This window comes from Myodes glareolus, chromosome 19 (genome assembly GCF_982192425.1).
Source record: "Myodes glareolus chromosome 19, mMyoGla1.1, whole genome shotgun sequence".
NCBI lineage: Eukaryota > Metazoa > Chordata > Mammalia > Rodentia > Cricetidae > Myodes > Myodes glareolus.
This window is the reverse complement of record NC_142044.1, coordinates 64,237,582-64,258,550: the sequence shown is the minus strand read 5'-3', so window position 1 is coordinate 64,258,550 and position 20,969 is coordinate 64,237,582. Positions and strand designations below refer to the sequence as shown.

The 20,969-nt window shown below is 44.7% G+C and overlaps 1 protein-coding gene across 4 annotated transcripts in view; it reads right to left on the bottom strand.

Moving 5' to 3' along the window:
- The window catches only part of Scn8a (sodium voltage-gated channel alpha subunit 8), a 168,311-nt gene that overhangs the window by 77,010 nt on the left and 70,332 nt on the right, over positions 1–20,969 (bottom strand). For 2 of the 4 annotated variants that reach the window (XM_085678622.2, XM_085678620.2), the window contains exons 3-6: positions 11,689–11,806; positions 9,958–10,048; positions 9,426–9,554; positions 7,699–7,790 (exon numbers count right to left, since the gene is read on the bottom strand). In XM_085678622.2, the coding sequence (XP_085534748.1) occupies positions 7,699–7,790; positions 9,426–9,554; positions 9,958–10,048; positions 11,689–11,806 (430 nt within the window). Of the gene's footprint in view, positions 1–7,451; positions 7,544–7,698; positions 7,791–9,425; positions 9,555–9,957; positions 10,049–11,688; positions 11,807–20,969 lie in introns of all 4 variants that reach the window. The other 2 variants (XM_085678621.2, XM_085678619.2) reach the window with 1 other exon arrangement.

Here is a 20,969-nt window from a genome sequence, read left to right as displayed (position 1 = left end):
AGAATCCCTCTTGAAATACGGCCACTGCATCTTTGCACACAGAATAAGAATAAGTAGGTGGAATTGTCAGTTTACAGAAGTACCCATTTCTAAGTTAATAATCCTTTTAGAAAAGAAGCTGCTTCTATTAGCACGTGGCTCCTTCCTCTCTGGATGTACTTTCCTTCCCAAGGCCTTCACACGTACCAATCCCTCCTTCCAAATGTTCCATCCCTCTCTTGCCCTCCCTACCAACTCCTCCTTCCCCTTCTGGTCTCAGTGAAAGCACTGCCCAGGATCTCTCCCTGCCTTCCCAACTCGCCTCCCACTTCTACCATTGCTACCGCCTTAGCAGAGCCTTCTAGTTGCCCCTGAAGCATCTGTCATGGTTATTACTCATTTTCTGTCTGTCTTGTCCACAGTCGTATCTGTAGCACCTAACTCACAATACAGATTTGTTGAGTAAACAAATTAAAAAGGACCAGGGATTAAGAAGGCTTCCAAGTCAAAAAGGGAACCACTGAATAGTTTACAAGCCCCTAAGAAGCAAGAAGGCACAATATCGTTTCTGAAGAACCCTAGAAATGCTGATGTACTGCAAAGATAAGTGTTATCAATACAGTTTGCCTTTCCATTTAAAAGTGTGTGTCCTGCTTGCTACAGTAACCTTTCTTGTGTCTTATATTAAAAAGAGAACACTTGTAACAAATAACAAATAATTTCATTTTATTTTATTTTTGTGGTTGGTGTTGGAAATTGAATTCAGTTTTATGCATGGCGGGCACATGCCTCTGAAGGAATTATGTTATAACAGTCCCAATTTGAGGTTTAAAATGTGAGACAATGGGTTCAATTTAAACCTGAAGATGGTCACTTCCATGCTGCATAAGAAGATATTAATGATGGGAGATACATAAAAATATAATTATAGGTTTATGGTGCTTGAGCCAAAAGAGTCTATGTATGACAATCCTCAGCATACCCAACAGCAGGCTATCACAGGACATGGCCCACAAAACACAAACACTTTTGCAGCGTTCAAGATGAGCAAGAGGAGACTCTGAGCATAGGCCTTAGGGAGGAGCTCAACCTTGATCAACTTCTGATGGCAAGAATGAAAGGCTGACATTCCAGGGACAGCTGATGTGAGCTAGCATTGCTGGCCCTGGCTGGGCGGTGGCTCATCACTAATCCTAAGAAAGTGTGCTACTTACATAGATCATCTGGGCACTATAACCAACCCTCTGGGCTCTCAGCATTTTCACCTTTAAAAGGATAATAAGAACAAGGCCATGCGAGATGTCAGAGCATTTGCCCAGCACAGGGAAGGTCCTGGTCTCCACCCCCCACACCACCAGAAATAAATGCGTAAATAAAGAGACAGTCGTGGCTGATCACCAGACCACTATGAGGACTGAGCATGTTTCCTACTTAACAGAGCAGCTGGTGCCTTGTGAATGAGGCTAATTATTATTGTCTGAGTCTTAATTTATTCATCTATAAAAATTTGCAATACCAATTTCATTGAATTGTCAAGACATTTAAGTAAAATAAATATAAAAAGTATCTAATGCAGGATATGACACAGAGTGTGTGTCGTGGGTTATTATTTTATTTCTAGTGCCCCCTCAAAGGGACTTGGTTGGGCTAATGTCCCTGCTCAGAGCTAACCTATGTGATGATGATCTAATGGGTGTTTGGACATGCTTCTTGGACCCTGTATTTTGTAAGTGACTACCTAAAATGCTTAGAGTTAAGTTTAACAGAATTTTCTTCTCGAGTCCAATAGCAGCAACGGATGTTGTGCCTAGTCTAAGATCTGGCACAAAACAGGAAGTTTAATAAATTTTTATTGAAAGAGTAAATACTAGAGAATTTTTCTCTTCTTACAGATAACCAGAAAGGAATCTAAAGTGTGCAGAGACCTGGGTCTTCTTACAGTACGGCCTTCCCTGGAGGCTACAGAACCAAAACGGAAGAGAGCTTGCCTGGGTTATAGAGACGGCTTTCTACTCAGACTCTTAATCTCACGGGGCTATAGCCTGGGGAGTAGCCCGGGCACTGAGAAATCCAGTCAGTCACTATTCTAACAAACATAAGACCTCAGTTCTCTCCCATGGGATGCGCACGGCAGTGGGCAGTTAAGGAGAGAAACTGATAAATCTCTTCTCAGAGCCTTTAAAGGTAGGGCAGAGTCAAGAAATGAGATGCCAATGACCTTTAATGCCCACGGCCTGTGCTCTCACAGCTAGGCACATCACGTAGCGTCTCAGAATTATGCAACTGAGTTCCATACCACTTCTGAAAATGGAAATTACTCATTATATTTTGCCTGGGTAGGGTGGGGTAGGTCTACACTGGGCCAATAATTCAAGTTCAGCCATCTAAGTGACTGAAGAGTGAGCCGAACAGAACAACTGGGTAGATCACTAAAGAATGGCTGTCTCTTCACCTAGACTTTTTAAATAAAGAACTTATACAGCTACCTCTTTTAAAGGCACGGAAAAACATCTATCAGGATACCAGATGATTATCTAATGCCCTTGGCATTGCTATTTTAACTGAATCAAAAAGAATGTTGCTACTTACAATAGCAAGAACAAAATTACAAAACATACAAAAAGGGCTTATTATAAATCAAATGAATCAATCAATAAATCATATAATTTCACCATGAGTCCGACCTGATTTTCCAGGGTGGGAAATCTTTGGGTGTTCCAAGTCTGTATAACAAGAAATTCTAGGCCACAAGCTCTAACTGTCCCTGTCCCTGAGGGTGTGCTGTTAGCAGCTTTGTTTGTACAAGGTGACTCTCTCTTGGTGCTTACGGATATCAGTGTGGACATCTGACCTAAATCCAGACCCTTTCCTATAGGATCTGGAGCAGGACAAGAAACAGTTATCTGACCATGTGGCAGAAATATTAACATATAAAGCTGAGCACTAGGCAGGAGCCATACTGTGTCATTTTAAGATGTACCTAACAAAGCAAAGGAATTTGTATTTGAAAAAAGAAAAGAAACAGATATGTGGAGAGAGGGGTGAAGATAAGGAACTCGGGGGGTCTCTAGCATCTCCTAGGTTGGCATAACTGTGGCTTTCCAGTAGAGTGCCCACCCTAGGCCTGGCACTCACTTCCTAGAGATGGGCCTGTCACCGGCAGGTGGCTTACTGTCCCTTCTCTGTCAGCCAGATGTCTCAGCTGAAGAAATCTGGAAACATAATTCCACACAGCTAAAAGCCCTTTCCTCAATCATCCTGACGTCTGAGCTTAGATCATCTTGCTGGTGAGTTTGTTTAGCTTTAAGAAGAAGTGGAAACTTAGTTGGAAACAGCATTCCAGTTTCCTGCATCACAGAGGCTCAGAGATAAAGCTAGTTAGGCAGGAGCATTACGAGCAGCCATCTACAAAGCACTCTCTGAGACCCGCATGCGGTGTGTCATGAGGCGTGCAGAAGGATACAGGCTGCAGAGCAGCCCTGGAAGCAGCCACCACAGGCCAATAAGAGCACAGCCGCATTCACAGAGACATCAATGGTAATCTGCAGCTGTGTGCCTAACACATCTCTTACATTCCAGCTAAGGTCGCCTGAAGCGGCTGCTCAGAGCACCACACCGACTACCACCAGCGCTGGTCAGGAGAGACTCCTGGTGGCACTGTTCTGGCTGAGAAGAGCAGCTGTCTTGCTTCCATTGGCTCACACCACCGCAGGCCAGAACCAGCAAGACACTCGCCGAAAACCAATTACCCAAAACAGAGCAGAATGCTCCTGCAAAGGACTCCTACACAACAGAGTGCGCAACAGAAGCCACGTGGGGGCAAATTGGACAGGGAGAACTCCTGAGAGAGGCGAGCATGAGTGCTCATCGGAACAGAAGTTCAGACATTCACTACCGGCCATGAAAAGACAGTGGGACCCAGCTACCCAAGAGGTTACTGAAGATTTTAGTGACTTTAAGAAGCAGGAGAAGCTGGTGCTGCAGGCTTCTACCGCACTCTACCTCCAAAGCCACCTTTAATCCTCCTGTCACCTAACCCCAAATCTCCTGAATAAAGGACCAAAGCAGGCTAATGTGCTGTCCGGAGACAATGTGTCAGCCATGCACACTGGGGTCAAGTCTGTTGCTGGGATGGTCCCATTATAAATAAAGTTAATTTGTATTCCCCTGCTTGTTGCACAGGCTGAGAAATTTAAGAGTTTGAGCTAATTTCCCACAAGATTAATACTGGACTCGTTCTCAGCAGCAGTCAGAGAGCGCCCAGTTCTGTCAGGCTGGCAGCTCCCAAGGGCAAAGCAGACCTTGTTCACTTTGCCTCCTGCAAATGCTTGCTCTCTTAGTCCTTTCCCACTTAGGACCACACTGCATTTCGGTGATTTTTTTCCCTTAATATGCAATGTAGAAGGAAGAGAAGCACAAAAGCGACAAGATTTAAAACTTTAGTATTTAAAAGCAAACGATCATAGGCACGGAGGTGCACGCCTTTAAATCCAGCTCTCGGCGGGGAGGCTCGGGCTCTCAATCTGAGGCCAGCCTGGTCTACAGAGTGAGTTCCACAACGTCAGGGCTACACAGAGAAACCCTTTCAGAAAAAAAAAAAAAAGGGACTACATAATAAATAAATGGAAAGAAAGAAACCGTCAGTGAATTTTATAGTCTTATAGAGTATCTTTTTCTATCCTGTCGCTAACTAGGAAAACAGCCACACTCACAATGTATACATTTAAAGAAAACACTTTGTGAAAACTGGGCAGGAAGGAAAAGCCACACCCACTTTCTGTTTCCTACCTGATCTCACTGGGTAAGAATGAACAGAGAAATGGACTACCCAGGAGAAAAGTAATGTGGAGTCACAGCCCTGGAGAGGACAGGATGGACTGGATGCTGGGGCACTGGGGAGCGGTGCATGCAGGGAGCCCTTTCCAGACGGAAATGAAAAGGAGCCTGCAGCTGCAGGCCTCTCCACTCCAGCTCTGCTCAGGCTGCTGTCCTCTCCAGGAGACACAGGAGAACTCCTGAGGTGAGTGCTGGACTGTGGCGTTGGTCCTACAGCCTGCGTCAGAGCAGGCAGGTGATACCTCTGATGGAGTCCTTTAGATGTTCCCCTTCTGCTGAGGCTCCCCATGAATAAAAAGTGCAAACAAAGATTTAAGAGATGAACTTCCTGACAGAATAGCTCAATGTCAAGTTGAACATCACCAATTCTGGCCCAAAGACAGTGACTCTTTCAGCATAGAATGTTTGTGCACTGTTTCTCCAAAGGTAAAGCCTTTGCAACAAAAAGAAGCCACGAGTAAGTAGGCTGTGTCTGGGTCTTGACCCATCAAGTAAGAATGATCAGAATGTGCGCTTGGTCTTTTGTAAGTGTGTCTGCGAGGGTGTCCAAGCAGCTTTCACTGAGGTGGGAAAGCCCTACCCTCAGTGTGGCTCTGGACCCGGTATGCCCAGTGGCTTCATGCTCTTGTTGCCACACTGTCCCCACCATGATGGGCTGTTCTTCTCTACATAGTGAGACAAAACAACCCTTCCTTCTTTAGGTTGCTTTCATCAGATATTCTGTCACAGAGACGGAAAGCAGATGCTGCATCCATGCTTTCTTTCTGTAATTTGGACTGCTTTGGGGAAAGTCCAAGATGGGAGAAGGTGGAGAGCAAAATCCTTAAGTTGCATACATGGTTTTAACTTTGACTGATGGCTAACGTATGCCAGCTCTACAACCTGAAATCGAAGTAACTTTGATTTTAGACCCAATGTCACACACACAGTGACCCCACCTTGGCAGGAAACATGGATAACTTGCAGGTAGGAATAGAACAACAGCCCCCCAGGGAATGACAGACAAGCTCAGAACTCTACCGAGGCCAACCACTGGCTTCTCTGACTCTCATTCAACAGTAAGAACGGAGAGCAAAGGGTCGGAACTCAGTCACACAGGTTAGAACTCGCTGACAATGATCTGTCGCTAGCTGTACTACCCTTAAAGTCAGTTTCCATCCCAGCGAGCACCCCAGAGCCAGCTCGACTGCGGCACTTACAGAAATCAGAATCAGAGAACCTACTTCAGACTGCTGAGCTAATGTCTAAATCCTGACACAAACTTTCTGATCTGTTTTTCGTGGTAAGTGCCTGTAGTGCAATTGTTTATGCAGCACTGCTCTGAACCAGGCACTGTGTTATAGGCACACACACACACACACACACACACACACACACAGAGAGAATAAGTAACCTGACAAGAATTACTTTGCAGAGATGCCATGCTCCAAAGTTAGCCTACAGAAGGGACAAGAACAGCAGTGACAAGTCAGGCTAGAGAGAGACAGCATCTGCCGCCCCAGTTAGTGAGCAGAACACAGCTGTCCACTGTTTGAGATCACAGGAACATAAAGAGACAGATGCCTTGCAGTGCGCTTGGAGAGATGAACAGGAAACATGGGGTCATGTTTACAGGGGCCAGAGGAGGAAAGAGACCAAAGGGAAATGAACAAGGCCTGCCTAAGGGCTCAGGGCCCTGAGGCTCCTTCAGGATTTCAAGGCTGGTTCTTAGAAAGGCCGTCCTCCAGCTGCAATGCTTTCAATTATGGAATCTTAACCTGAGCTGCACGGATGGATGCGGGATGTGAGGGTGTCTGAGTCTCAAAGGGATCACAAACCTTCAAGAGATTGAGAACCACTGGGCTAGCTAAACCAGGCAAGGAAGAGCGAAAGGCAAATGTTTTCAAGAGACTGTCCTTCAACTACTTTTCAAGTCACTCTCTTGCTTTCTTTTGTCCCCTCAAGTGTCTTGGCTTTTGCTGATACTGTACCTTTGACTTTACAATGGCACTGTACGTGCTTTCGCTGCAGTTTACATTTGAGAGTGATCCCTCATCTACTTACAGCAGATAGCTGCTGAGTTTCACTCTACTGACGAGGACAGTCGTAGAGTATGAGAGACAGTGACTATTAACATTTGGCTCACTAACTCCAAGACTTTTAAACCTTAACTAGTCTGAAGTGATGAGTTAACTGGTTAGGTTGATTAAATGGTTACATTAGTATGGCAGCAGTAAAAGTACATGTCTTTGAATAGCATGCAATTGGCAAACCATGCTACAGAAACTCTGGGATCACAAGCAATGGGATGAGCGTGGATATAAAGTCACGGTAATTCTATGAGGCCATGATTCAAATGATTCCTACACAAAGCCACAGCTCGCTCCATTACAGTCCTCCTTGGGGTGGTTGAAAGGGTTTGTAAGCGTGGTTTTTCTCAGAAGCATGAATGGAATGAGCACTGCATGCCTGGCAAGCATGGTCAGAGAAGCCTGCCTAGGGACCAGAGGGCCATTCCAGAGAACACTGCGTAGGGAAGGCATGCAGAGTGCAAGGTCATATCAAAAGCGCCAATACCAGACTCAAATGTGGCAGACAAAATGAGTGGAAGAAAATAGGGGTACAGCAAAACCAGTCTTGCGCACGCATTTGCTCACCTGGAATGACAGAGATAGTTTTCAAAGCTCGGAGAACCCTGAATGTTCTCAGCGCTGAGACATTGCCCAGGTCCACAAACTCTGTCACATATCTGTAGTAAGGGAGGTCACACACAGACACAAATGACAAACACAGACACAACACAAACACCAAAGGAAATAAACAAAACCACAACAAAACAAAAAGTACAATACGTCACATCAGGGCCCTAACCCAACACCTGACACCAACCCCGGGCCATCTTACCTGGGATTACCGAAATAGTTTTCAAAGCCCTCAGTACCCTGAAAGTGCGCAGAGCTGAAACACTGCCTAGGTTTATAAACTCGGTTATATACCTGCAGAATCAAACCAAAGGTGACTTGTAACGGAACCACTCGGGGAGGGTTTGAGAATGGGGCAAGTGAGGGTCTTATGTACAAATTATGGTTTTATTTTGTTTCCCTGAAAAAAAATTTCTTTTAATATAAACGTGTGAGAAACACATCTTTTAAAAAATGGGCAAAAAGAATTCAAAAGTATATTCTAGAGAACTGACAGATTAGGGCATTCTGAGATTCAGGCTCTTGGATCAGTGTGTGGTATGTGGATTTCAGAATGACATTACCGTCAGCCCGTTTACTTTTTCTTAGCAAGCAGGAAAGGCCATGAGGTAGCAAAGACTTATGTACCCAGTTCTGTGAATAATTTCCTAAGAAACAGAGACAACTTTTTATAGCAGGAGCCTCACAAAAACAAACTCGTATCAGAGTGATTCCCGGCTGACTGGGCAAGTGCCCCCACGGCAGCATCTATGGCTTCTCCAGGACCGGGTGGTCTATGTTTACAGCCAAGTCTACAGGTGAGGGTTTAGCCTATGACACTTAAAAGCAAGGCTAAAAAAAAAAAAAATCCAGATCATGAGATCAGAGCAAAAACTGAGGTATAAGCCCATTTTATCACCAGGTCTGTGCCTGGTAAGGACACATATTTTGAAAGCACACCAATGTATGCTTTATAACTCTAGAGAGTAGAGATTGTCTTCATAGAAGTGAAAGTCAGTTCCAGTTTCAGGCACTTGGTGCATACCCCTCAGTCACACCTCATGGTGGAACTGCATCTCCTTCCGATGTTTAGGCCCACACACATGCAAACGTTTTTCTCCTTTCTCACATCTTTCCACACACAGCCGATGTCCCACTCCAAGGGTCCCCTCGGCCCACGGCACACTTTCTTAACACAGAAATAAAAATACTAGAGCCATCTAACTCTTCGATCCTCAGCTAAGTTTCTCAAACAGAAACTTGTACCTAGCTGAAGCCAGACCGTCGGGCGCAGTGAGCACACAATGGTGAACCACGGTGCCTCTGGCAAGAGCTGGTGGTGCTGCTTAGAAACTTTCCTGAATGTGCCAACCCAGATACTTTGGCTCTTGATTTGAGTCAGACCTTAAATGCATTTTCAGCCAAAAGTTTATACCCAAAATAGTTCGTGCCTTTACAGAGGCCCTCTAGATGGGTGTGAGGACTTTGGTCAGTGTTATAGAGGAGATAACTCTGAGGGCAGGGAACCACTGCCTACTGGCCTCCCAGCTCTGAGGCTTCCCTTTACCCACATGAACGCGCTGCTGTCTGAGAACTGAGAGGAGCTGGCAAGCAAGAGCCATACTAAAAAACCCATGGGCAAGATGCATTTACCCAAGAATTCCCATTCTGCAGCCAGGTGTCATGTATAAGTTTGCAGTCTCAGCATTGGGAGAAGAGGTAGGAGGAGCAGGAGTTGGAGGCAGCCTCAGCTGTATGGTGAATTCAGGGATAACCTGTGCTATCTGAGACTATCTCAAAAAATAAAAGATTCTCCATTCTGCTAAGCACACAAACTCACATTCACTTGCACCATCATGCAAGCATACAGGTACACGCCCACACATGCACACGCACGCCCACACGCATATGCAGTCATACAGAAAAGAGTAAAATAAGCACGGAACTCACGCCATCATGATGACACTGAAGTCTAGCCAGTTCCATGGGTCTCGTAAGAAGGTGAAGCCGTCTATGCAGAAACCTCTTGCGATGATTTTCACTAGTGACTCAAATGTGTAAATCCCTGTGAATGTGTACCTGTAAGGACGCAGACAGCTGAGGTTATTCCCAGCAGAAACTTTTGATAAACCTTTTTAGGTAACACTTGCCTGAGGTGTAGCTTTGCCACACAGACAGAGCTGGGGAGCAAAGAGCACCCGACCGAAGCTGCTGACATGCCCTCAGCAACTGGGGTGCTACACTAGGGCCTGACTGGTGCTCCACCCAGGGCAGGGACAGGCAAGGAGACCCCCAGAGGAAGGAGGGCACAGGATAGTAAAAGCCCCTGCTAGTGAGGAAGGGCAATCCCTCCCAGAGCTGTCTGGCTTCCTAGAATTCATTCTAAGGCTATTTCCTGAATTCTACATTATCTTCAGTGGCCCCACCCCTAACACCTTGAAGTCTTTAAGCTAAACAAGCAAACAAAGGAAGGACCACTTACTCCACATTCTTCGACCAGTCGGGCGGGTTACTAAAGGTCATGAACACACAGTTGGTCAGGATAGTGCACATGATGATCATGCTGAAGACTGTAGAGAAGAGTTAAGGGCTCTACTAAATCCGGCCTGACCCATTCATTCCAGGTCTCATGAGATCTTAATCGACAGGCTGAGGGGGGACAGACACAGGAGAGGAAAAGACAAAGGGAGGAGGGAAGCAGGGCATCCCAGTTGACTGGTAGGTGGGCTGGACAGCCCTTTCCCTCCCTAGAAGACTGCCACTGCCCCACCAGTTTTGGATAAACTTGCCACTTTCCATGCCAATTATGGAGCAATACCCTAAATACTTAACCTTTTGTGAACAGGACCCAGAAATCACCAAAGACCCCAAGGACACCAGAGAAAGTAAATCTATACTTTCCCCCAAGATTTATGTACTGTTAATTATCCTGAATAATTAGTCATTTGAAAATCTAGAGGTAGTTGATGGCTTTTTCCTCCAGGGTCTTCCCAGGGGCTGGATATCTTCTGAGCAACAGACCAGTCAATTGTGCATTAAATGTGTCTCGCCTGAAAACCAGTGTGGCGTTGTTAGGTAGAGACTCCTAGGGCTCCTGCAGCCCAGTAGTCCTGAGACTCAGGTAACAGGGTGAGTCAGTTTGATCATTGTGAAGTGACCCTTGCTATCCAGGATCTTTCTCAGCCCTTTCTGTTCTTATCTACTGTGAGGAATTACTTAGACTGCATCAGGCCAGAGCTCATGATGTGAGCTCACTCCCTCTTATTAATGTTATTTCCATCTTTATTTTACCAGTGGAATTTTAAAAACAATGCTTCTTCTAGTTTGGCTGCTTTTCTTCTCTATAGCTGGAGTATCCTTGGGGTGGGGAAAATAACATATCCTTTAGGGACAGGAGAGAAAGACACATCCCATCTCTGGTTCTGAAAGGGACACCGTCTAATTGTAAATTATCTGTTTCTTGTAACCTTACAACTTCACAACTCTGGTACCATATATTCCATAACCAAGAGCCACTGAGTTGCACCGTGTTTTCTGCGACCTCTCTGGAGGATGCAGTACTCTTGGATGCATGGCGCTAAGTGCTGTTCAGTGAAGTGCCAGTCACGCGCAGTTTAGTCACTGTGCCAAGAGCTAAACCCACCAGCTCATTTGTCATGTGTCATATGCTCTATATTAATAGGATGTAAAGGCTGTTACTTTCCCACTTAAGGGGAAGGCAAATCCCAGGAAAAAATTCCTACTTATCCAGTCTGTATCTAAACCTCTGTGCCAAGGAGTTGATTTCATCTGAGAAATACCAGGTACTTTGTAAGCTCCTTGCTCAAGAAGAAAAAAGAAATTCTAAGGCATTCATTCAGCTATTGCAATTCAAGATGTGGTTTTCAAAAACATCCTTGTATCAGATATTAATACATTAACAAGCTGAATTATCATGGAATAAAGTTACTAAAAAGCCAAGACTTCAGTATAAGGTTAACATTTTAATTAGCCCCCATACAGACAGTAAAAAAATTCTAGACTCCAGTAATATCTTTAAAAAACGAATCTGCAGAAGCTCAGCTGGGGATCCAGCAGGACTTTATTCCTAACCCTCGGGCTGCGGTGGCTGCGGTCAGCCGCACTGCTGGTGGAACAGCATACAATACAGTCGTCACACCCTCGGAGACGTGCAAGGCCCTCAGCACTCACTCCTGGCGCAGAAAAGGATATGAATGTATCAAAATTTTAATAGCTATTCTTCTTATCAGGTTAAAAGGACTTAAAATGTACAAGGCAGGCGTGGCACTAAATCTGAAGAGAGTTTTCCCTCTGTTTAATACTACAAAGGTCTGTGGAGAAAGAAAGGGAGAAGTCAGTACAATGTGAGTATTAGTCACCAACATAACATTTTTCTAGGTAAGAAATAAATTCTCTCAGAGGAATCTCGGGCTTTGCCCCTGTTTGGCTAAGGAGAAAAAAAAAAGGCAGTGAAATAGCTTCTGCCCCTCCCCCCACGCCAGCACCCAGCCCTCAGGCCAGGTCACACATAGAGGCCACAATACTAGCAGGTTCACAGTTGGAGAATTCTGAATTCTCTGTGCCAGCTCCAGACAGTATGTTAACTCACTGAGGGCTGACTTTCTTCAGGAATTACAACTAAGCACCGACCGACTATGTGTCAGGCAATGTTGGAGGTGTTTAAGAGCTACTGGTGAACAAGACAGTCCTGTCTGGGGAGTTCATATTCCAACCAGGAAGACAATCAGCATGAAACACAAGAAGTCCACTCTGCCGACCCTGACACACAGAAGGTAGGAATGTTAGGGCAGCAGCGATGAACCAGTGCGGAGGAGACCGCTGTAAAGGAGTGGTCAGAACCATTCTGTTAGCAAGCAAGGATGGTGAGTACTTCATCCAGTGTTTTCTCACCAAGTCTTCTCGGAGCTTCTGACATTAGCCTCGCCAAAATCATTCACTTGTATTTCCCAGCATGAATCCTCCTACTGAGCCAAACTAGCCCGTGCCTCAGAACAGGCTATAGCAACACATAACTTGGGTGTTTGTTCACACTGCCCAGCCACCCCATGCCAAGCATTGTGCTAAGCTGGAGGTGGGGGAGGACACAAAATTGAACAGAACTATACTTTATGGAAGGGCATATGTGAACTTGTGATCATGATGGCGGCTAAGTATGATGTTCAAAACAAAAATATGAGAGACAGCAGGACAAAGGAGCTCCCCTCAGACTGTCTGTGGGAAATAAAAAAGGAAAGTGAGCCAGGATGTGCTCAGAGAGGAAAACAAGGACGGAAAGAAACTGACTGAGGAGGTGAAGATGAGGATGGTCAGAAAAGGGAATGGCAGAGCAGGCACGGCTGTGCATAACTGTACTATCTTCAGGATGCTGACAAGCAGTTCTGTGTCCATAGAAGACAGCCATCTGCGGAGCTGGAGACAGATGTAGGGTCCACCAAACTGGGAGCCCCAGTGGAGGTTGAGCCAGCGCAAACACACACAGCAAAGAGCCAAATGTAAGTTACTTTTATGTTGCTTTTTTTTAAAAAATGTTTTTATTTAGAATGATATATACCTAGATTTTAAAGACATAAGATATGCTGGGTGGTGGTGGCACACACCTTTAATCCCAGCACTTGGCAAGCAGATAGCAGTGAGTTTGAGACCAGCCTGGTCTACAGAGTGAGTTCTAGGACAGCCAGGACTATTTCTCAGAGAAATCTTGTGTCAAACCAAACCAACCAACCAAACAAAACCCAAAAGACAAAAAACCCCCCAAAGCAAAAACAAAAACTAAAAAAAAATGTAAGACAAAGTTCCATTCTATTACCCAATGGTAACTTTTACTGCCAATTTTTAAAATATCCTTGCAGAATTTTTCTTTATAAGTATTATCATACAGATCTATCCTTAAACAGTCTTTCCCTCTAGCGAGACTGCACTATAAATACTCTTCTGCACCAAGCATTAAAAATGAACCCCACAAAGAAAAGCCCAGGGACCAGATGGCTTCACTAATGAATTCTACCAAATGTCTAAAGAATTAGCACAAACTCTTCCAAAAAAAACAGAAGAGAGGGGAATAATTCCCAACTCATTCTGTAAGGTTACTTTATACAGAACTGGGTAATGACAGGAAGAGAACACTACAGATCACAGGATCTATAAAATGGATACAAAAGGCCTCAGCAAAAATACTAGCCACCAAACCTATCAGCCCGTGAAGGACTGAGTATCTGACCACATGAGATGCAGCCGAGAAGTACAAAGACAGCTTAACCAAAAAAACAAGTATTGTGACACGGTCTGTTAACGCAAGGGGACACACACGGTGACCTCAGTAGAGGCAGAAAATGCTCCAATAAAATCTAATGTCCTCTCATGACAAAGCCACTGACAGGAGTTTAATCTAATGTGTACCATTTGGGATCCTCAGTCAGCATCTGCCTGTCTTTCTCTCCTACCCCTTCTTCTACTTGCTCTTCTTAAAACCCAGTTGGGTGAACCTCTTGGAGGCAGGCACCAAGCTCGTGCTTCTTGTGTGGTTCCGATACAGCGCTCAATCCACACACTCCCAATGAGCACGTGTTGGCAGGTTACATTTTTCTTTATATTTATTTATTATGTATACAATATTCTGCCTACACATATGCCTGCAGGCCAGAAGAGCCAGACCTCATTACAGATGGTTGTGAGCCACCATGTGGTTGCTGGGAATTGAACTCAGGACCTTTGGAAGAGCAGACAATGATCTTAACTGCTGAGCCATCTCTCCAGCCCCTGGCAGATTACATTTTAAGTTCCTTTTTTGCCTTTATTTTAAATTCTCTTCATCTGCCAGAGTCACAACAGCCTCTCCACTAGCAAAGCAACTTTGGCGAGCAGTTGGTTTAGAAGAGTCCATGTGCCCCATCCCATGTCTGATGCAGCACTTCACTGGCCCTCTCCCTACCTCAGGATATAGAGGTTCTGTTGTGATCCTCAGAAAAAGCCCAATCCTAAAGCAAGTAGAACTAGAATATCTGGGGTTAGCCTGAAACAGGTCAAGGGCAGAAATTTGGTTCTTCCATTTCTTGGCTTCCCAAAGAAATAAATGGGACACAACAATTTCTCTTTCTGAAGTACTTGTACCCCTCTGTGTTTCTATAGCAACTCTCTGTGAAATGCCAGGCCTTTCAAATAACCTCTTCATCCAGCCTCCTAATATTCCCATAAAGTATTGGTAAAGAAGGAATTCTTAACCTGTATGCATCTTACAAAAGCTCAGGAGAGGGACACCACCCATAAAGGTCACATGGGTACATGTGCAGTACATTATGCCAAGCTCAGGGCCTTTTTACAGCCTCTATTGTGCCAGAAGGGGTGGTAATTTCATGACTATATAACAGAATGAAGTTGACATGGGGGATGGATTCTCTGGTAAATGGGAAATTTGAGCTCCTAGGTACCATATAAAGTAGCTAAGAATAGTTGGGAGAAAAAACCCACTGGTCCATTCACCAGGACCTAAAGTTCATTCTTGTCCCCCACTCACCTAAAGCCTGTATTAAATTGCCTGCCCACCTTAAGTGATAACCAACAAGACTTTAGAAAAAAAGAAAACCCTACTCTCTCTACTCTTCATGTCCTTGTCTCTCGGGTTGATCACATGGGAGGTGCTTCCTATTGTACACAGACGAAGCTCAATAAATGCTGTCTGTTTGTTAATGAAAAGCTAGCCAGGGTTCTGGTAATGAACCAGAAAACTGAGGAGCCTGAGGAAAACCAGGTGCTTTTATGGAACCTTAAAAAAAAAATGGTTTGCAAATAGAGACTTTACCAGTTACAGTTCATTCATGAAGTATAACTCTCATAATTTAGAGACAATATTGCACACAGAATAAGATAGTTTAACATTACCATTCTAAACCCTCAAACCCTACCAGGTATAAAAGTCTTTTCCAAAAAAAAAAAGTCTTTACTTGGAAAGTAAGAACCATCTTTTATACACCCAATTCCTGAAACAAGTGCACATCCTCGACACTTTCAGTAGCGAGTTGCTCTATAATTTGCTTTATCATTAAAATAACTAGATTTACTGATACTTTGCACGTAGTGTTTCTTAAGCATGTCTTCTGGATAATGCAAGAGGGCATCTGGACCAACACAACTCAAAGTTTAGGAATTTCTGAGTACACACTGATGCTTGCAGGACTCGTAAGTCTGAGACACAGGAAATGAGCGGTGCTGGCAGGCTTTCTCTGTAAGTGCACACACAGGAAACTGGTGTGGGAGAATTGTCTGTATTCTGTCAATCATGTTTTAAATAAATGCTGATTGGCCAGGCAGGAAGTATAGGTGGGACAACCAGACAGGAAGTAAAGGTAGGGCAATGAGAACAGGAGAATGCTGGGAAGGAAGAAGCCCATTCCTCCCCAGTTCTGTCCAGATCACTGAAGAAGCAGGATGTGACCTGCCTTGCTGAAAAAGGTACTGAGCCATGTGGCTAACATAGATAAGAATAATGGGTTAATATAAGCTATAAGAGCTAATACAAAGCATGAGCTAATGGGCCAATCAGTTTATGATCTTATGGAGACCTCGGCGTGATTTTCTTTGGGGACTTACTGGTTGCGGGAACTGGGCAGGACAGAAACCCCAACGAGCAGGCCCCCATGTTACAGGAAATGAGCAGTGCTGGCAGGCTTTCTCTGTAAGTGCACACACAGGTGCTAAATACTGTGGACTGCACTCTCTGTCACAACAGTGACTGTCACTGGCAACATATAAACACACAGGAATGGCTGCATCCTGCAGAACTTCATGGTCACACAAAACTCATATAGTTTTCACAATCCAGCTACTTGGGAGTAGGCAAACTGTTCTTAGCTAGTGGGCCACACAAGCGGGATGGTTGGTGTGGGAGAATTGTCTGTATTCTGTCAATCATGTATTTTAATAAAACGCTGATTGGCCAGGCAGGAAGTATAGGTGGGTCAACCAGACAGGAAGTAGGGGTGGAGCAAAGAGACTGGGAGTATTCTGGAAGCAGAAGCTCCCTCAGCCACTCCTGCACAGACCACCGAAGAGGCAGCATGTAACTTGCCCCCCTAGAAAAGGTACCAAGCCATATGGCTAACATAGATGAGATTAATGGGTTAATATAAGCTATAAGAGTTAACAAGTAGCCTGACCTAATGGGCCAATCAGTTTATAATCTTATGGAGTCTTGTGTGTGATTTCTCTTTGGGATTTGCCAGCTGTGGGGTACCGGGCAGGACGGAAACCCCAACAAGCCAGCCCACATGCTACATATGGCGCCCAGACGTGAATAACTGAATCCATAGAAAGCCTGAGAAAGCTTGAAAAAGAATAAAGTAAAGCATGGCTTCTTGGTGGCAGCAATTTCTCAGGTCTGCTCTGCTTGCTAGAGGCGAGCAAGCACTCTCATCTAAGAGAGGCTTCCTGACTCAGCTTTAGCTGCAAAACCTTGCAGCTCTTTAAAGAGGTCCTGCCACGAAACACTTAAACGGTGTTGATGAAAAGCTGAATGTATGCTTTTTGGTTTTCAGCTGTAGCAGGAAAAAAACTGTGCTGTTTTAAAATGCCAGCTTTCTGGGCTGTCCTGCCAGGGCAATCTCTGACTCTTTCAGGCAGGCAGTCCAACTGAGTGTGGTCTGTGAGCAGAATGCTGCAGCTTGCTTGCTAGCAAGGACCTTGAAACGCCATAGAGTTGTGGCAATGAACACAGCTCTGGCTGGTATCTCAGCCATGAGCCTGGAAAGTTAAGGAATGGGCTGGATCTAACTGTCAAAGCTAAGGCTTTAGTCCTACCCATTAAAGACTCATGTGGTCAGAAAAAGAGAGATATACAGTAAAGAGAGATTCAAAGAGAAAGAAAACCTCTACATGGTTTACAGTATGTTAAAAATATATGCAGGCTAAAGGTTAAAGTCATTAAAAATAAAAAGAAAGAAAGGGAGAAATAGGATGTGGTGGTACACACCTTTAATCCCAATGCCTGGGAGGCAGAGGCATATTGACCTCTGTGATTTCAAGGGGCAGAGGTAATTTGACCTCTGTGACCTCAAGGTGTGGTAGTACACACCTTTAATCCCAATGCCTGGGAGGCAGAGACAGATCTCTATGAGTTCAAGGTGTGGTAGCACACACCTTTAATCCCAGTGCTGGGGAGGCTGAGACAGTGGGATCTCTGAGTTCAAGGACAGCCTGGTCTACAGAGTTATTCCAGGACAAAGATATACAGAGAACCTGTCTCAAAAAGTAAAAGTAAAAATAAAAGAAATAGAGGTTAAAATAAAGCCATCATAAAGATGGAAAATACACAGAGAATCTTGATACTGTATGCTATTATGCTCTCTTTGAATTGTTTGAATGCTGAGGAAGGAGCAACAGTCGCCAAAAGACATTTGCTTATAAATGCTGCAGAATTAATCCAAGATAGGTATTTTGAAAATACCTTGGCTTCAAAATTGAAGTCAAAAGGTATGTTACTTTGGAGAAGAGATTGTGCTTTTATTTCCACAGGAAATGAGAGACTGTGGATTCATTCTGAGTTAAGAAAAATCCAGTTTGAAAAAGGACGACCACCTGAGAAATCCCTGGTAGGAACAGATGGCCTGGATGTCTGAGTTCTACATCCAGAACTGATTCAAGACTGCTGCCTGAGATGATCAAGACTCACAGGATACTCCAGTCAGGACTTGATGATAATTCTAAATTTTCTTTAGGTCCCCATAAGATTATCAGCACCCCCAACCAGCAGGAAGTAGCCTGAAATACTACGCCCACATTCCCAACAAATGGACTATGGGTATTTTCCTTTGTTTAAAAAAAAAAAAAAGAGGGAAATGATGCAGGAGAATTGTCTGTATTCTGTCGATCATATTTTAATAAAACGCTGATTGGCCAGGCAGGCAGTATAGGCGGGAAAAGTACTTCCAGACAGGAAGTAGAGGTGATGCAATTAGAACAGGAGAATTCTGGGAAGCAGGGAGGTTCCTCTGCCATTCCTGCGCACACCACCAAAGAGGCAACATGCAAGCTGTCACACTGAGAAAGGTACTGAGCCCGTGTGGCTAACATAGATCAGAATAATGGGTTAAGATAAGTCATAAGAACTAACAAGAAGCCTGACCTAATGGGCCAATCAGCTTTATAACATTATGGAGTCCTGTGTGTGATTTTCATTGGGGTTGCCGGCTGTGGGGTACCGGGCGGGACAGAAACCCCAATAAGCTGGCCCGCATGTTGCAGATGAAGTGATCTGACCCTGTGAAGACTGGATTGGCTGCACTGGAGTCATTGAGAACTTTTTAAAAACACAGATTGCTAACTCCCACCTCCAGCAGTGGCTAAATGAGTCTATGCAAGAGTTCAGAGACTCTGCCCCATCAGGGAGCAAGCAGATCATCCCTCGGCGCTGGTCCTGAAACACTTGGGGCTGTCTCCAACTTCCCTCGCTAGCTGTGTGGTCAGATGAAGCACATTTAGAAAATGGGAGAAGCCTGCTGGCTGGATGTGGCAACAACCTTTCCAGCCTTGTTATCTATGATGCCATAGTTTAGACATTTCACAAGACAGCCCTGATGACGTGCAAAAAGCAGCAAGCCACACTTGTGAAGAGAAAACCTACCATTATCTATTCTCCCACATTCCATCTGGAAGAACTCTTGGGACTTATTCAGCCCTCTCATATTAGTCTATCAGGACCAGGGATGAGGCTGCTTGATACTGCATGGAAACCACAGCAGCAAGGGGCAGGGGCAGCCTCCTGGGGGCAGAGTCCTCACACCCTGCCTTCATGCACTGTGCTGTCTCCTCTACTCTTACACCTGCTCTTCAGATGGGTAGCATTATGGTCTGGATATGAGACACTTCTTATAGACTAAAGGCTTGGTCCCTAGTGCCAGCAGTGATCAGAGGTGGCTTTTAGGATGAGGCTGGATCATAAGGGCCCTCACCTAGTGCCTGGATGAATCCATTGTCACAGCTATAATCCTGCAGCATTACTGGGAGGTGGTGGAGACTGGGAAGCAAGGCAGGATTGGAATGGGCGGAATGAGAGGGACCACTCTTGCTGGGTGTATTTTGTTCCTGGCCCCTCCCTCCCTGCTGCTGGTTCCCTGGTGCCATGAAGCAAACAGCTTTCTCCTTCCACACCCTTCTGTCAGGACTCTGTTTCATCACAGGCTTGGAAGATGGAGCGAGCTGACCATGGACTGGATCCACTGAAATCAGAAGTCAAAATGTGCCTTTCTTCCTTGAAGTTGCTATCGGGCATTTGTCACAATGACAAGACAGTGAGTAACATGAACAAGTATGATGGAAAATTCTGTAACAAAAAATATAGTTGAATTTGTTTTTGTTTTCCAAGGCAGGGTCTGACTATGTAGCCCTGGCTGTCCTAGAACTCACTCTGTGGACCAGGCTGACTTTGAACTCAGAGATCCACCTGCCTCTGCCTCCAAAGTGCTGGGATTAAAGGCCTGCAGCCAGTCCCATAACTGTAAATCTAAAGCATCTATATGGTTCTTTATTTTAACATCTATTTTCACTGCTCAATGGTAAGATCCAGAAAACGCGATGCATACCTTGTTCAACACGGCTCCAACACCCTTCAAAACCCAGTTGGGGAAGGAGCGAGTGCTAGTCTTGGATGAGAATACTTCTTAAGCAATGATCACTTGGTGCCCATAACGTCCAGGCTATTTTACCCAATCTGTCTTAAATTAGATCTTTGTGAAGTAAATGAGTTAAAAGGAAATTGAAATTGGACTGTGGTTTACCGCCCAAGGGGAAATATCCGTTTATAACAACAGCCAGCGAGTGCATCTGAGCACAAAGCCCATTAAGAGCAGTGGAACAGTTCTTAACAAATTGTGGCATGGAGTATTAATAAATGTGTCATGTTGGCATAAAATGAGCCTTCTAAAAAGCACAGGCTTTTCATTTCTAATTAGCAATGTGGGGTTTGGAGCACGTGATTTAGGAGTATGGCCGCTGTTAACTCAGGATGCAATGTCTTTTCTTTGGGGCCTACAATTAGGGAAAGAGTCATTTTGCACAACCAGGTACAGACACATTCATAAGCATACCAAACAAATGACAGCATAGTACAAACACAATACACAGCTTCACAGCAATGCAGTATGGCCCACTTATTAGCATGTTCTCAGCCCTACATTCCAAACTACAACAGTTTCTAAACCACTTAAAAATATAAATGAAAACAACAAAAGAAATAATAAAAAAGATGCCATGTGGACAAGTAGAAAACAACACAGAACAGAAAATGTCTTAAGGAACTGGTCATTCAATAGTCCCGGGTCAGCCATGTGACACATGGCTCAGGAGAGTGACTCCCTGCTTGGTCACATTCTCTGCCTCCTGAGCAGGCAGCCATTACACAGGTAACCAGCAAACATCTAATGGCCTCTGGGCTCTAGGCCCCTATCTAACCTATAAGAAGGCAGCTGGAAACAGATCCTTTTAGTC